Below are 17,286 nucleotides of genomic sequence, written 5' to 3' on the forward strand. Positions count from 1 at the left end.
ACTCTAGTGTCATATGCATATTAGGATTGAAGTGGGGGAAAAGGATGATGCCCATTTTAGTCCCACATCCTTGATTCTGTGTGGTGTTTTTGAAAGGTTACCTCAATAGCAATGCGTGGGATCCCACATTCGTGTTCTTGTTTTTTAAAAGCTGAGCTGTTCAATCAAGAAAGCCTAATTTGTTTTGCTTGGCACCTGTGGTTTTTTTTTTTCTGGGCATTTCTCTTTCGGAGCTGATTCGTCCCTGTGTGTGAAGAGGAACCCCCTTTTATTCATCTGATAGTGATCTAGTGAACTGTATTCTGTCGAGCACTTTATTTTTTTTTTGTAAGCATTTTGTTGGCTCTTTCAGATAGAGCACAGAAAAGGAAAATAGAGAGAGAGGATTAGGAAAGAAAAATGGACAGACACCGTGTATGACCCCTCCACGTGATCCCCCGTCAGATTTCTTGTAATTCTCCCGGGTCGTCTTCCTTCATTGTTGCCGCGGCGACGTTCACCGTGGATGACATCTCTTACCCCTCCCAAGAAATAAGCAATGGGATTGGCGCGGATCAAAGGATGATCCGAGGGGCTTGCCCCCCAAAGAAATGCCGGGGGGAACGGACAGTGGGATGCTGCCCGACATTTTTGCCTAATCTCTCTCTCTCTCTCTCTCTCTTTCTTTCTTTATGTTTGTGTCAAGCTTGTGTTTTTTTTTCTACAAAGAGGCCTGAGCATTGAAGCCCAGGGGATTCGTTCATGTTTGCTAATTGCAGATGAAAATAATCTGAACCTCCCCGTGAATATTAGTGTGTAAAGGAAAACAGAGATTACCAGAGATGTGTTGTGTTCATTCCCTTATTGAGAGAGAAAGATGGAGAGAGAGAAACAAACCAACAAACAAACAAAAAGACAAACAAAAAGATGGGGAAGGGGAGAGAGGGAGAGAGAGAGGATGTGTAGATAGAGAGAGAGAGAGAGAGAGGGGGAGAGAGAGAGAGACAGACAGACAGAGGAAGGGGAAAAAAGAGGGAGGTCTTTAATCGGCGTTCACTCGGAAGTCGGCAAATGTGCGAGATAAGGCGCTGCTGGGTACCTGTGTCGGGGAGATAGGGCTCCCTCGTTAGACCAGCTGTCAGAATCCTAATTGACCGCATGAATGGCAGGATTTCCTATATTGTCATCGAGTGCGACCGGCCTAGCCTAGTGTGGGGCAAGGGGGGAGGGGGGGTTGGTGTTTGGTTTCCAAATTTGGGTATGCCTGTTGAATATACATGAGGGTATGATGAATATATATGCATCAGCCATGCTACCCATGACATGTGGTATTGTGAGTTACTTTGAATATAAAGTTTACTTTTGAATGGGTTTATGGGTCAAATTACCAGGATATTAGCATTAGATTTTAGACAAACAAACAAAAAAGTGCTGGTGCATCGACTGGTTAGGGTTTCAAACTTTTGACATAATTGTCAGGAGATGGTGTCGAATTTGCGTGAGTTTTCAACTATATAAAGCTCAGAATTAGGAACTTCATTATAATCCATTTTTCTCAGTCATTTTCCAGACCTCTCTAGTCATAATTTGTGCTCTGTTTTGGTACCCCTATTAGCGAGGCAATTTTGGGGTGTTTCTGCATATTTTCCTTGACATGATATAGTATGATCAGAGCCCTCTTGTATCAATGTTTTCTTTTGCAGTCATTGATCTTGTCAAACAGTGAGCACTATTCAAATCAAGCAGCAGAACCAATCACTATACATCAGGCAATCTTATATGTGTATTCTTGTCATTTTATAATCACATATTCCACATACCATAAAGAAATAGGAAGCATACCTGTTGTTTGCTTTTTATCTGATTTTTAAAATCATATTGTAGATATATAACGTGCAATTAATGCCAGATGGAATGTTTGATGGTGTGGAGGTTGCAGCGAGTAAGCAGAAGAATATGAGGTATATAGAAGGCAGAAAGTAGGTCAGTGCTTTAGAGGTCAACATGTACAGCTGTTGGGACCTCTTCAATGTTGCAACAATTAAGCTACTGCCATTTCTCTGTGTAACACATTGTGGCACACATATGTTATGATGTTGTTGTGTCTCATTGTGGGTTGGGGTGCCCTCCACCAAAAACATGTCCCTCAATCCACAGAGTGTACCCATTTGGAGATGGCACAATGGTTTTGCCACCAGGGCTGTGCCTTATATGAGATCATGGGAATCACTGCTTCATGGTTTTTAGTGAAAGGTGTAAATAGCAATTTCAATCTAGTGTCTGTTTTTCTCCTTTTGAAAAAAAAAATGCATGCAGTATTGCAATTTGAACCTGAGTGCTGTGCTTAATGTCTTTGTATGTTGTTATTGTTATGGTTACATTGTGTCTATCTTTCTTCCAAGGCCCCTTTGCATTCCCTGAGATGTATAGACAGTCATAGGAGCATACAGAGACACAGATGTGGACACATACACCGACACTGACACTGATGTAGACACTGACACAGACACGTACAGAAACAGATGCTGACACAAACACTGACACAGACACAGGAGCAAACATGGACCAGACATACACGGATGCAGACCTAGACATTGACACAGACACAGGCGCTGACACAAACACTGACACAGACACAGCAGGAGCAGACATGGACCAGACGTAGACACAAACATAGACCCATATATAGATGTAGGGCATGCACACAGACATTGACACAGACACAGACACAGACACAGACACAGATACAGACACAAATGTATACCCACATAATATATAGACACAGATACAGACCCATAAGAAAAATATAGACACGCATACAGATGCAGTCAGTCACAGACATCCAGATACAGAGGCAGACATGGAAACAGACAATTGATACACACACATACAGACACATACACCGACACTGACACTGACACTGATATATTGACAAGGACCTTAACATGGACAAAGACTCAGACCCAACACAGACTCAGACACAAACACACATTTACACACGCAAAGGCACCTACACACACACACACACACACACACACACACACAGTAATGTCGTGTGAGAATGGTCATAATAAGCAGTGATCATAATTGTTTTAATGGTTAACGCTTGTGAGTAACAAATGTAGATTTGATCTGTCATAGAAGGGGTCTGGTATTTAGAAAACGTTGACCATCATTTGGATCAGTGACAAAATAATGTGATCATACAATAAATGTAAATATTGTTGGGGAGGGTGGGGGTTTTAGGGAGAATTCAAACCCCCCAAAATGAACCTTTCAATATATGTACCTATCCACCTTCTCACCAATATCTCACTCACAGCCAACTTGCCCCTACTGAGCTTGCGAAGAGCTGAGGATTCTCTCGGCATGCTGCAATTTGGTGAGCACAGGGGGTTGGGGTCAAAGGTCAGGGGTCACGGCATGCCTGTAGCTTTCCCAGAATGCCCTGCCTCCTTCCTGCATTTTGTACTTCGTCCATGCACAGATGAGCCATGAAAACGTTCCACATTTTTTGCTAGCTTGCATTATCCTTTGCTTGTAGAGAGAATATAGAGCGCAGATAATTTCTGTTTTGTTTTCTTGTGTTTTTGAAGCAAACATTTGCATTTTGGATGCATTTTGTCCAAGAAAGGATAAGATTTTGCTTGAATAATGATTTTTTGAGCCAAGGATATTTTGTTTTGATAAATCCTGGAGCTCGGTAGTACGTTGGACGAGAGGAAACTGTTGAAATTTTATCCCCAGTCCTATAGCTGTTCTACCTTGAAAAATACAAAAAGCTAAGAATTTGTTCCAAGCTGATGATTATAATAGACAGTGGTCCTCATGCCCCCCTTAAAAAGAGGAATTTCCCATGTTTAGATTACTTCTAAACATATCACTACCCCTAGCCCCCTTCCCCTCTCGGCATGTCTTCACCCCCTAGGAATCCCTCTCCCCTCTCCCCTGGCACACCCTATGATTTCTTCACCTCCTCATTTGGATAGTGTCATCATCAAACTTTTATTCTTTTCTGATTTTTTTTTTTTTAAATCATTGAATGATGTAGAGAGATTACATTGCTATCATGTTTGTTGAGCAAAGAAGAATTCTTCTTATTTTTTTCTTCATCACTAGTTGAGATATTGGCATGCTGCATTTTTGCAGGCATCTTAGTCCCATTTCTTGTTTTGTCTTAGATTATGATTTGTCCGTTCTTTAGCTGAACATCATCTCATCGTAAACAGAAAAAAAAAAGGAAGGAAAGAGAATAATGGAGAATTTAAAAGAAAGGGAAAGGAGAGAGAGAGAGGGGAAAAGCAAGAGAGAGAGAGAGAGGGAGAGATAAAGAAAGGAAGAAAAAGGGAGTGAAAGAAAGAGGGAGGGGATATATACAAGGAGAAGATGAAGAGAAGAGAAGATTGGTAGTGGGATGGAGATATGGAGAGATGGGGGGTAAAAAAAAAGTTGCATCCCGTAAATTGCATTGAATAGTGCATTTTAGTGAATGGCAGGGTCCTTTGCTTGATTCTTGAAAATGTTTCTTGTGTGTGAAATATTACATGCCATATTTGTCACTGTATAGATCTTACTTTTTTTTCAAATATTATTGCTTATCTTCACATGTCTCATCCTTTCCATTTCTTCTGGTTCCTTTTCTGTTGATATATGAACAGATAAAGTTTTAAAACTGTATTCCTTGAACGACAGTTTGAGGTATTTTATGACTGGTCTGAAATGGTTAAAGATATAATTTTCTGAAAATGTCCTTTCGTTAGGTGCCTTAATGAAGATAGCAAACATGCTACTTTACAAGTGGGCCCAGCAAATTTCATTTCATATCTGAAGTCACGAAATGATAATTCTCTTTACTGTGGTGTGTAAGGAGTGCTCTGGTAGTAATCGTCATGGTAACCGTCTCCTCCTCTCTTGTGTGTTTCCCACAGCTGGTTCCCTGGCGGAGGCACTGAGCCGTGTCAACGCCGACGCAAGCTTTTCCCACTCGCCGACGGACAAGGAGCAGATCGCCCTGGACGCGCTGACCAACCGGCTGCCCGTGCGGTCACTGTCCAACGGGGACGTCATGATGAGCAACACCAGCGGCAGCGAAGACGATGAGATGGTGCGTGTACCAGGGAAGGTGGTGGAGGGCATTGGGAAGGGGACTGTAGTGGGTGTGGGGTGTTGTGGGTGCATAGTCACAGTTTTGACTCCCAGATGATGGGTGTAGTTGGTAGGGTAAAAAATGGCTGACTCTTAAAGACAGCGGATGTTGTAGGAGGGAGTGGTGAAGATGGGGGGGGGGGGGGTGGATGGAGTAAAATTCATGGAGCCACAAGTTGAATTTTTCTCTAGATGATGGCTGTGGGCAGCTGTTAAGTTTTTCCCAATACCAAAAGAGTGCCTTCTAGTGGCCTGTTTCACCCAGTTTTGTTTTGTTTTGTTTTGTTTTTTTGCACAGCATATCATTATGCTTTCAGGGTGAGAACGCAAATTTACTCTCCTAATCTGAGTAGGACATGGAAAATGTATTTCTGTGGTTTTTCCCCATTTGTTTTCTCCCATTATCAAGTGTTTTTATATGTTCTTTCCATCTCTGTATCCTCAGCCGAGTCGGAAAGGAATCGTGATTGACTTGACAGAGGAGGACGAGAGGCCCAAAATCGACATCCAGGTGGACCACGGTGAGTGATGAATCCAATCTTCAAGGCCTATACTACATCTGTGGACAGCATTTCCCTCCTATTTAAATAGAGTACAAAGTGTGACGTCATAGCCATTCATCGCCATGAAAACTGGTTCCAAACACCCTTCACACAGTCAGAATATCTGTGAACACAGTGATCGCTGAAAATGCTTGTACCCATTTCCAAACTGCTTCCAAGAACCTTTTGAAAGGTTGTCTTGCTTGGAACCAGCACTAAATTATATATCACAAAAAGACTGTTGGCATCATCCCTGTGGTACTCTGCAGACACTATTTTGAAATTGCGGTGGTTCAGTTTTAGAAATCGCTATAAACTTTACTGGCTTATAGCTGTGTGATGATGTTCAAATGCATGAATAAGGAAAAAAAAAGCAAACAAAAGAGCACTCCACTGCATAATTCTTTTTTTTTTTTGAGAGAGAGAATTATGCTGTCTCTGTGAAGAGATGCATGTGAACAAATATCACAATGATAATATATACCTTTGGTTAATTCAAACACTGCTGTCTGTTGAAGTATTGATGGAACCATACCAGTTCATGTTTGTGGTAATGAAAACCTGCTTTGCATGGAGATTTTTATTTTTTTTTATTTATTTATTTATTTTTTTTTACAGATGTGAGTTTATGCTTTTGATGTGAAGTTCCTAGGTATGTGGACGTATTCATCATTTATGGATAGAGAAATTATTTTCCTAGTAACTGGACATACATTTTAGTCCTACCCCCCCCCCCCTTGTCCCTTTTATAATCATCTGGCTAAAGTTTTTGTCAAGCTTGACCAGTGAGAATTTCAGTGAACATACATGTATTTTTCACCAAAACCTTGTGACTGGTACTCCCACATTGCAGCCGGTACGATAGCCCGCATGTACCGCGACACGAAGAAGGCGGAGGCGAGCAAGCCCCACATCAAGCGGCCGATGAACGCGTTCATGGTGTGGGCGAAGGAGGAGCGGAGGAAGATCCTAGCGCGCCACCCCGACATGCACAACTCCAACATCAGCAAGATCCTCGGTAAGTCCCACCCTCTCTTTCTTCTCGGCCTGACCCCCATGGATTTTTGTATCCCCACATACTCTCTTTCACGTCCTGTTTCTGGTTGAAAAAGGGCGTGTGTTTATAACCCATAGACCTCAGGAACCAAATGAGTCCTGTAAAATGCCTATGGAGGTTTGCGAAATCTCAGAGAGAATGGCTTAAGTGAAATGCACATCTTGTTACATCTCGAGTTAGTTGGGTGTAGACAGGGTTGGACGCTCACCTTTTTTGTCTCAATTCTTCCATCTTTTCGATCCATTGATGATAGCACAGTATAGTATCTTCTGAAGTGTATAGAACAAACTTGAAATATCCTTTCACCAAATTTTTATAGCATCATCTCGGGTAGTGGTTGAATCCATTATTTCTCATCTCTCACTTCTCTGTGATATCGACATTTAGCTGCTTTGATGTTGTCACCATGTGTAGTTTTAACAGTCTGTGTCTGTTCAGTCTATTCAACTCTTTAACCAGCCATTACTTTTGTACGAGACCTACGGGATAGTGTTTTTGAAAATGTAAGGTTCATATAAGCCTCATGTAGAGGGCATTGAAATTGACACTGATTAATGCTGTTTTACAATTTTGAAACTAAAAGAAAGATTATGTAGAAGGATCAACACCGCAAAAACTTTGAAAGGCCAAATTTGGTGGTACTTGGATCGATATGGTGATAGTAAATTGATACTCATGTCACCCTTTGTGAATTGTGAGTTTCTTGGAGGCAGTTCCATGCGGGTGTGTCGCATGATGTTTTAACGTTACAGGCATATATTAGTGAGATGTTTCAAGCGTGACCCCCTTCTCTTCCTGGGCACAGGCTCGAAGTGGAAGACGATGTCGAATGCGGAGAAACAGCCGTACTACGAGGAGCAGGCTCGCCTCAGCAAGGCCCACTTGGAGAAATATCCCGACTACAAGTACAAGCCGCGGCCGAAGCGCACCTGCATCATCGACGGGAAGAAGCTGAAGATCGGCGAGTACAAGGCGCTGATGCGCGCCAAACGCCAGGAAGTGCGGCACGTCTACTACACCCGCGACGGCGAGCACATGATCCGGGCGCCATCGATCGCCACCACGCTCAACACGCCCACGTTCCCCCTCCTGGACGCGTCCGGCGGCTACACCCTGGCCGGCATCCGGCCCCCGACGATGGTCGACACCTCTTTCGAGCAGGACAGCGGGAGCCTGTCGGAGCGATAGCCGCAGCTCCGAAGTCGTCGCGCGATCACAATTTTTTTTTACCTCCTTTTGATTTTCTTGGGTTCTTATTTTGTAATGAAAATGTGTAAGCATGATTTTGACTGATGTAAGCTCCTGCCAGCTCTATTCAACTGATCAATGACAAAGTCACGTAGATCTTGACTGACACATCATGCTGCTTAGGAAGTCTCAGTGACCTCCTCATAGTGAGGGTCGAAGTTGACGACCTCAAACAGGATTTCAGGTTCCACCATACCTGACAAAAAGGAAAGATTGGCATCAGTAGCCATGCTGAAAGTGAGTTGTCAAAACCCCCCCCCCAGAAACAGGAACAAAACTGTGGTCAGTCTTGGATAAAGAAGAATGCGGTTGGATGGAGTGCATGTACTGTTTAAGTGTCAAGATCTCTGTGATAAATTCATTGGTTGGTTTATCGCTTGCCTTCGTTTAGTTCAGCAAGCACTCAACGCACTGAGCAGCGTTACAACCATTGCTTGCCCAGGAGGAGCAGAAACGAAAATTACTGGCACGTCCTGCTTTTAGTCATATGTTACTCCGCAGTAGACTGTGCCATGTATGCCCTAACAATGCACAAAGATTCGCTAGAGGAATGAATTCAACTCTTTTTCGACGACTGCTCAGAGTGCTTTGCTATTATGTGGCTTTCATCTATTTAAAATGCCATGCGCGTTTGCGACCCACCTTTTTTTGTGTGTACGTGTATTTCGCTTTGTAAAACCAACGCTTGACGAGAACGCATTGACTGCGTTCACAGAAAACTTATTTATGACGTGGAAATGACATTGATAAACGAAACAGAAGTATTTATTTGATGCAGCTATTTTTTGAAATATTTATCTGTGACGTATTGTGTTCCTGCATGCCAGATGTACGGGAGTCTCTCCGTGCGTGGAAGAAGTGTAGTCCGCATGACGATTTGTTTTTTTCCTGACGCATATTCGAAGCAATTCTGCAATACGTATTTTGTTGTTAGCATTTCGGACACACACTAGGTTGTCTGCGACCACAAATTCAGCAAGTGACCGTCGGCAACATTTGTAGAATTGCATTCAGCGGGCAAGCACAGCAGCTACCTGCCGTGCATCTTCGCTGTTGCCATGACTACGCAATAGTTCGTAATTATATTGAATCAGGACTTCCTCATTCTTATGTAAGTGTATGTATGTACATATTTTGGGTGCGATCACTCAATTTTTTTTTCTGTTGGGTTGAGTTTGTATAAAAAAAATTAAGAAAAAAAAAAACAGTGGAAAAAAAAAAAATTAAGATTATAAAGACGTGCAAGAATGTTCTTCGTCTTGCAACCGTGTCGTTTTAGTGGCATAAGTTGGTGTAAGAATAAGCTATGGTCATCGAGGATAAGTGATGAAGAGAGGAGAAAAAAAGATTAAAGATACCTTACCTCAATTAATGGCTTTAATCATTAGATAAGCCTAGATTGTATGTTGTGAGTTTGTGAAGATAGTGACTTCTTGTTGGCAAGATATATACATATATATATATATTATATATATATGTATGTATACATGTATCAATATCTCGTGATTTGACGTGGTCGTGGAGCTATAGATTTCTCTCGGCCGGATAGTAGAATTCGTATTTGCGATTGCACTAGGTATAGACACTACGGTGGACGATAAATATGATACGAAGAAGGCATGATATTATTAGAACTATACATGACATATATATCTATCATAGGCTTGCTCTGTGGATTATAGTGTGTAATAGTGTCGATGAATATGTATGAGACTCATGAATGTGTAACGAAAGCTTGTGAATGATGTATTAGGCTCATGTGTTATTCGTGATGTGAGACTCAATATGTTTTGGCATGCCACTAGTCAGGTGCTCTCGTACAGGACGACCGAAAAGAGGAAAAAAAAACTTCTCCTTTCCTCGTAGGAAAGAGAGATTTCAACTTTTTATGCTATTTCAGTCACCTTGAATTGAATTCTTATAAGTTTTTGTGACTTCTTTGTAAATACTACTACTATTAACCTTTTTTATGTAGAACAGTCTCATGACGTGATTGATCACACCGAATACTTTTCTATGTGTCCTGGTTCATTGCAGTGTACCGCCCCATCGCTTCATTTTTTGGTGTTGTGTTAATTTTTGCCCCCCTCCCCTCTTCTTGCCGGCAAAAGCTTGCAGTATTTAAGGTTTTGGTTTTGTATTCACTTGATGGTATTCAGTTTAATTTTTGTTTGTTTGTTTGTTTGTTTGTTTGTTTAGTTTTCAACTCATTTTTTTTTTCCCCCTCTGGACATAAAAAATGCAAATATCCAAAAGTTGTTGGTGTTTCTTTGTGGGACAGTAAACTTGGGAGACAGCTGAAGTGGGATTTGAAAGAGATATCAGCGGTAGCTGTTGGAAGCTACGTGTCATTTGTTAGGAAAATCATGTTTTGTTACAAATTGTTCTAGAAACTCGTCGCAAGTCGATAGAGCTCACTCAGTTCGGTTTCATAGATATGCCTTGTCGACTGATTATGTGTATCGGTGCTATGTTTGCTGTGAAACTCTGTCTGGCCAAAACCACGTCTCAAAGTGGGAGTGAAAAAAGAGTGGGAAAGCATTGGAGGGAAGACGGTGTCGCGCCGGAATGAATCGATTTGGGTTGATTTCAGTCTCACATCGATATTTAGTAAGTGTAAGTGTCAGTTTTGCGAGAGGCGTCCAACCTGCTGTGTCATGGATGTCGAAGACTTGTCAAAACACAGTGTAAGGTGGCATCGCTCTCCGAAAGTTTCACAGATAGACTTTGAAACAGAAGAAGATAGTGTGAAACTTCGCGGCAGTTTGTCATTTTGGGGGTTTTTCAAGAAGGATGGTTGGCGAGTGGAGGTGTGGTTTGGGAACATATCAACTCACCTGACCCAGAGACATGATGGAAACTTTCTACCCCCCTTCTGTTTCCCCCCCCCCTCCTTTTCCCACTTTGTGCCATAGTCTGTGTACTTATACAGAGGCAGATCCAGGAATTCCGTAAAGGAGAGGCACCTTTCAGGGTTCATACAGGTCGTGTAAAACCTGGAAAGTCATGGAATTTGGCCAAGTCTTTTTCCAGGCCTTGAAAGTCTTGAAAAACTGTGAGATCAAATTTTCAGTGTAATGTGTTAAAAAAAAAAAAAATGTGTGAAAGTCATGGAAAGGTCATGGAATTCTGGCTAAAAAGGTCATGGAAAGTTATGGAATTTAATTCATGAGAAAGAGTATGAACCCTGCCTTTACGAAATTAAAGGGGGGGAGGCACGTAGCCCCCCCCCCCCACCATTTTTTCTATTTTGTTTCTTTTGTTTTAACAAAAAAAATAAAGAGGGGACCCACACCCAGTGCACCCCCCCCCCCCCCCGGATCCGCCACTAGGAGGGAAAGCGTAAAGGGAAGTCTTGGTGATAAGGAAGAAGGCTTGTACACTTGTAGTAGATGCCGAAGGGCCAGTTATGTGTGTAGAGGGCTTCCGTTATTGTCTTCATGGGGGTTCGGAGTGTAGATATGTTTCCACCATGCAGTTGTTGGCGCAAGACCCGACGTCCCTCAAGGGACGAGGCGAGGGACAACTGTTGCTAAGTAAGGTGTAGTGTAATCGTGGTTGATCTGTGTAAATTCAGCCGAGGTACGTATTAAGCAGTAATGGTGTTGTCGTAAATCACGTGGAAATGTGGTCACTAGATCTTTATTCAAACAACGTAATCAATGTGTGTGTGTGTGCGTAGTGACCTGTAGCCCAGTTTTTTCCCCCTCGTGTGTCCGAGCGATCGATTGTCGAAAAACCCTCGCATATTCTGTGGAATTCGTGGCGTAGAAACTCTTCCTTTATTCTGTCATGCCCGTGTCGTCATGGAAGTGTACGGTGGTTAGGCGGTCGTCTTTAGGAACTTGCCGATTTGAAATGTGAACCACACAGCATGTCTGCACTCGTCAGTGCGTCGAGAAGAGGCTGTGACGTGCGCAGTTTGCTCGCACCCTATTCAATATCAAGTTAAGGTACCCCTAACCGCTCCTGAGAGAACACTCTTGGGTGTTTTGGTCCAAAGGCCTGGTTGTACGCAGGGATGAATTCAGTTTCACATGTCGCTTAAAAAGAGAACAAGAATATTTGTAAACTAGACCATTTCGGATTGTTTGTCATTCTCGACTCATACTGAGTCTCTAGAAGTTTAGAGCAAGTCTTGCCAGGTATAAACCCAGGCAGATGCAAAAGCGGGCAGTGGGTTTTGCTGTACTACCCCCGTGGCGAGCTGCAAGGTTGCTGCGCAGCGAATGCAATCAGTGCCTGACCAGTGCTGACATGTTGTGTGCGTGCGTGTGGTTGCCTAGTTGTAGCAAGTATATAATCTATGGTGTGATGGTATCGGAAAAACAAAAACGAAACATTTAAAAAAAAAGAGAAGAAGTAAAGTCTGTATAGTATGAACTCAACCGTTTGTCGGTATGTAGAAGGGAACAACTCGTTTTCATGTTGCCAATTCATTGTTTAAATTTGATAATTTCTCGCAAAACATGGTGGCAAGGGAAAGGGAGTGTGATGTAGCTTGCGGAACGTATATTAGCGTCGCTGATTTGACAAATTATGTTTGCCCTCTACCTCATTACGTATGTCAAAAATGAGAAAAATGAAAAGAAATTGAGAAGATGAAGACAATAAAAGCTTGCTAAGAGATGCGATCACTCTAATCCTCGTGGTTTTTCCTCCCAAACACGCCATCTGCCTCTTTAGAGATGCTGGCGAACTTTTATGGTGGGGGCAGAGAGAATTGTATGTTCGAAGAAAAATGAAAATCTGAAAAGAAGAATGATCATTCGGCTTGAAAGATTCGCCATGCGCAGATTCGATTGAATGATTTCTGTCTGTTTTAGTTATGAGCTCTGTTGCTTTAGTTAGTGTGTACGCAGACATGACACGTATCATATTGAGCGCTCTGTTGGATGAGAACATGTCTAATTTACCTTTTTTATACACATATATATAAATATATATATAATTATATCATGTGCCAAATTGCATAATGAATTTGTTTTAGAATTATTTGTAAAGTTTAATTTTTGTACATCTAGTCAATGCATCAAATGATAATTACGAGGTCGTAGACTGCTCGACACGAATAAATTCTCTGTGAGTTCATGAGCTGGATGTCTCCGCCAGGAATGTTGTTTTTGTATTTTTCAATGTGTTTATATTGTTATCTCTGTCTGTGGTGAGATACACAGTTTTTGCCTGTATCACAGATTGGTTCGTTTTAGTTTCTTTTTTTAAATCGTCGTCATAATCATGTCGAAGTGAATCTCTATTAAATATAGAGACTGCCAAATGAAGTGTTTGTTTTTTTATAAACTTCTGTTCTTCCTCATCTACGACAAATATGAACTTGACCAAAGCAGTTGTGAAAACTTTTAATACAAGATTGAAAGACACATTTAATATCAGCCATGGCACCACGTAATGGAGAGAAAAATTGTTTTCAGAGGCTTGTACTGGAAGGACATAACAGCTGGTTTCCTATTCTGAAAGCTTAGTGGCTACCTCAAATCCTGTGGCATCTTGTTTGCTGATTTAGTTTCTTATCCCCTTTTGATGCATAATTATTATACTGCATGATCTAGACACACATAGATTCCCATGCTGATCAAACACCATTCAGGAAATGTTTGGAGTATTCCAGTTATGAGTTGGGAATACTGCCCTCCAAGAAAGATACAAATTGAACAATGAGAGCTGTTTTAAGACAGTACGATGGGCACTAATTCGTTTCATCTAATATCGGTGAAGTATCTATAACACATAGGGAGCCTGTATTCCTTCTGACCGTTGAGATAATCAACATTATTTATCCTCATGAATCACCATATTACAAGGCACATATTTTCTTCTCAAATGCAAAGATAATCATAGATTTTGCTTCTACCGAAATGATTCACAATATGAGATGATTTGGATGTGAGTTCAAATTTATTTGATTCCTTTCTTGTCCCTTGACCATCATGAGTAAAAAAAACTAGAACAAAACAAAACAAAACAAAACCTTTACTGAGCCAGGACTTGAGTGGTCAAAAGAGCCTCTCCCTATGAGGGTCAAGATCAAAACCAGTCACCAGCGTCAACATTTATAGTGAAAGAGAACCAATTCCCATCTTTGTGAACAAGCTGGCCAGAATAATATCCAAGTGACTTGTTCTTTTTTTTTTTTTCATGAGGGGAGGAGAGATATTGTTGTGACATTTACTGAGAAAATTCCTGTTGTGCATTCTCTGATTTCTTCTTTTTTTTAATGCTATCAAAGTTTATCATGAAGCCGTTGAGGACGGACTGATTTTGCTACGACATGCATTTTCCATAAACACCTGCCCAAATATACTAGGGACTCTCAACAGGTTAACATGCGAATCCATACCAACAAGGTTTAAGCCACAAACTTGTTCATCTGACATTGCACCAATGTGAGAGTTTTCAGGGTAAGAAAGAGCCTATGAGATAATCGGTGGCAAATCTTTTATTTGACGAACTGGCTCAAAATTCTTTTTAAAAATGGGTCGGAAATGTTCTAAAAGCACCCTATAGGGGAATTCATGTTCTTGCCACAGCACCCTTGGGGCTATTGAGGATGCAGTTGCACCCTAAATGATAATGTCAAACCTCAATACTATCAAAAGGGATGCATTTTGTTGTACCAAGGACCATTTCTTTTAACATACAAGAATAGTTGCTGCTCTCAACAGTTGCAACCGCCATGATAGAACAACTCTTCTATATCGTACGCTACACTCTACGCTTGTGTCGAATGATAACCCTCTACAAACTAAAACAGGGTGATCTACGAAACAACTCTGTCTCAGTTACTAAATTACGACAGCAAAGCTGTTTATCCACAGCTCACCTGTGGTGCTATTAGTAAAACAAGGCTCCTGTCCCAAATATGTTGTGCTGTGCCACATGCCGCAATATGATTGGCATAGTTGTCATAACAAACCTAACTTTCAGGAGAGATCTCAGTGGATAATTTCTGTCACTATCAGATGAACTGTAGGACCTCAACAACCTTTGCTTCACATTCTTCCCTTCCCCCCCCCCCCCCCAATTAAAAATGTTCCTCTTATTTTGCATATTCAATAATCCTTTTTAGCCATTCATGGTCATTAGCAGGTTTCATTTGGATAGTATCAAGCCACATGGAAGAAAGTAATGGAAAACAGAAAAATATAACAAGTTTGAAAGAGTATATAGTGTTTGGAGCATACACAGGTAAAGGAGGGATGGCTTACAATAAATGTTGACAGAGTTGATAATCAGTGTAGTTAGAATAAAAGGAAAATGTGATGCAATGTATCTACAGGGATGTTGACTTACTGGCATAAGTTGTCTTCAAGACCATGTGGTGGATATGTTTTATAATCAGAGTCAGGGAATACACAACACTCTTTTTATGCCAAATATTTTTGTGACTTAGAGTCAGACAAAAATTTAGAAGAAAAAAAAACAACAACGAAATGAACAATTTGTTTGTTGTCCTCATATGTTTTGAAAATATCATTTTGTCTTGTGTTTTTTTCTGATGGGACCAACAATTGCTCGTAAAAAAGTTTGCCCAGAAATGTATCGAGTTCGGGGCTTACTCCGTAACCCAACTATTCTCGATTGGATACAGGTCAGTGTGAAAGACATTGGAGGTGACACATCGAAAACAAAGGAGAAGAAGAAGATGTAAATGAACATGATGAAATATGCATGAGTCATGCATATTCATTGCTATTTGCATAAGTACTTATCTAATGATGTGGAGTGTGATTTACTTGCATCAGAGCTGCTCTGGAATCTGCTGAACGAGTCTGTGTTTTAATGTTATTGAGGTGATGGACTAAAGTATGTAAAAAAAAAAAAATGTATGGTCATATCAGTGTATCTTATATTGAAATATGTTTTATTCTTCTCCGAGTGTGCCATTATCTTTTTTTTTCTTTTGTAAATAATTCTTGTTTTTTTTTTTCAGCTGTTCTCAAAGGTGTTCAGTGAAATTTTACGGGTTACATGCAGCTCTACAATGAAAAGAAAAAGAACTACACACATTAAAATGGAGTGATATCTAAAAGATACTAAGTGTGAATATTACAAATACTTCTGAATATTCTTAGTCTGATAATTTTTCTTGTACAGTTGATCTTTACTGAATATTCATAAGTTTAAATATTCACATATTTTGCCGGGTTTTTGCGGAATATTACATATTCCCACTGGAATGCTATCAATCGAGGCATTTTGTTTTTCCCACCAAGACGACTCAAAAGTTTCTGTCACTAGTGTAATGTGCGTAATGACTAGATATTGTGCTTCGTATTAAATACTTCTCTTGTGCAACTAAACCAATGTAGCCTTGTTCTTTTTGTGTGCGTCACACAACCTAGAAACAACTGCAGCATTATTAGGTGGCAAAGTAATAGAATAAACAATTTTCTCTAAATGACTTTAAAAAAAATCGCAATTCCGAAAATTCGAAACATATGCGAGCATGTGAGGGAGAGCACATATCTATGAGGTCTAATTGTGTCTGCTTAATGGACATATTTGCAGCACTGTTAGGGCATGCATAATAGTAAGTGAAATTCCTGTCAAAATAAGGGACCATGTATTATGTAATGTATGGTCTTGACACTGATCTCTAAATTATTTTGATTGGAGATACAACAACTCAAAATTGCATGCCATAGCTTTTCACTTGTGGCATGCAATACATGGACATTGGTACAGTTCCCCCTTAAAAAAGAAGAAGAAGAAAAAAAAAACCAAAACAGAACAATGATTAGCATGAATCAAAGAAACAAGTTATAAATCGGCAGAGTTTGTGATAATTTCTGAGAGAGTTGAATTAATAATTCAAATTTAGTAACTCCTTGTGCTGACTTTGTTGAAATAGAAATTGAATTATGCGATTTGTGACTTGGCTATAACAGACTATTTCATGAACTCGAAACGTTTATTCTGGTTGATGTGTTGATCTTTAAAGCGAGCCTCAAGTGACCGATTTGAGTGCGTGAAATATCTTTCACAAGATTCCTATTGTGATGTCAATTGCAAGAAATATTATCTTTGCCATGAACAATGTTATTTCTACTCCTGAATTTTGTTTTCAGGAAATGGTGCTAATATCCTTAATGTGGGACATCATGATGGTAATTCCGCAACAGACAGTTTTGAAATGAGAGTGAAGAAATTTGTCGCCCTCAATTGGAAGTCTAAATTTCAAGTTTAATCTTTGGTGTGTTTTTTTTGTTACTTTTTTTTTTTGTTTTCACCATGTCAGCATATTGCAAGTTAACTGTTAACTCCCAAGGGCATTGAAAGTATTTCAATATACAT

At 40.5% G+C, this 17,286-nt stretch overlaps 1 protein-coding gene across 2 annotated transcripts in view; it reads left to right on the forward strand.

The window, feature by feature from the left end:
• Positions 1-8,132, forward strand: part of LOC140235955 (transcription factor Sox-6-like) — a 171,610-nt gene extending 163,478 nt beyond the window's left edge. The window contains exons 7-11 of one of the 2 annotated variants that reach the window (XM_072315949.1): positions 3,302-3,361; positions 4,908-5,083; positions 5,570-5,645; positions 6,520-6,684; positions 7,529-8,132. In XM_072315949.1, coding sequence (XP_072172050.1) covers positions 3,302-3,361; positions 4,908-5,083; positions 5,570-5,645; positions 6,520-6,684; positions 7,529-7,911 — 860 coding nt within the window. In that variant the 3' untranslated portion in view covers positions 7,912-8,132. The remainder of the gene's footprint in view (positions 1-3,301; positions 3,362-4,907; positions 5,084-5,569; positions 5,646-6,519; positions 6,685-7,528) is intronic. The other variant, XM_072315950.1, reaches the window with a different exon arrangement.
• Positions 8,133-17,286: the final 9,154 nt, after the last annotated feature.

This window comes from Diadema setosum, chromosome 12 (genome assembly GCF_964275005.1).
Source record: "Diadema setosum chromosome 12, eeDiaSeto1, whole genome shotgun sequence".
Taxonomy (NCBI): domain Eukaryota; kingdom Metazoa; phylum Echinodermata; class Echinoidea; order Diadematoida; family Diadematidae; genus Diadema; species Diadema setosum.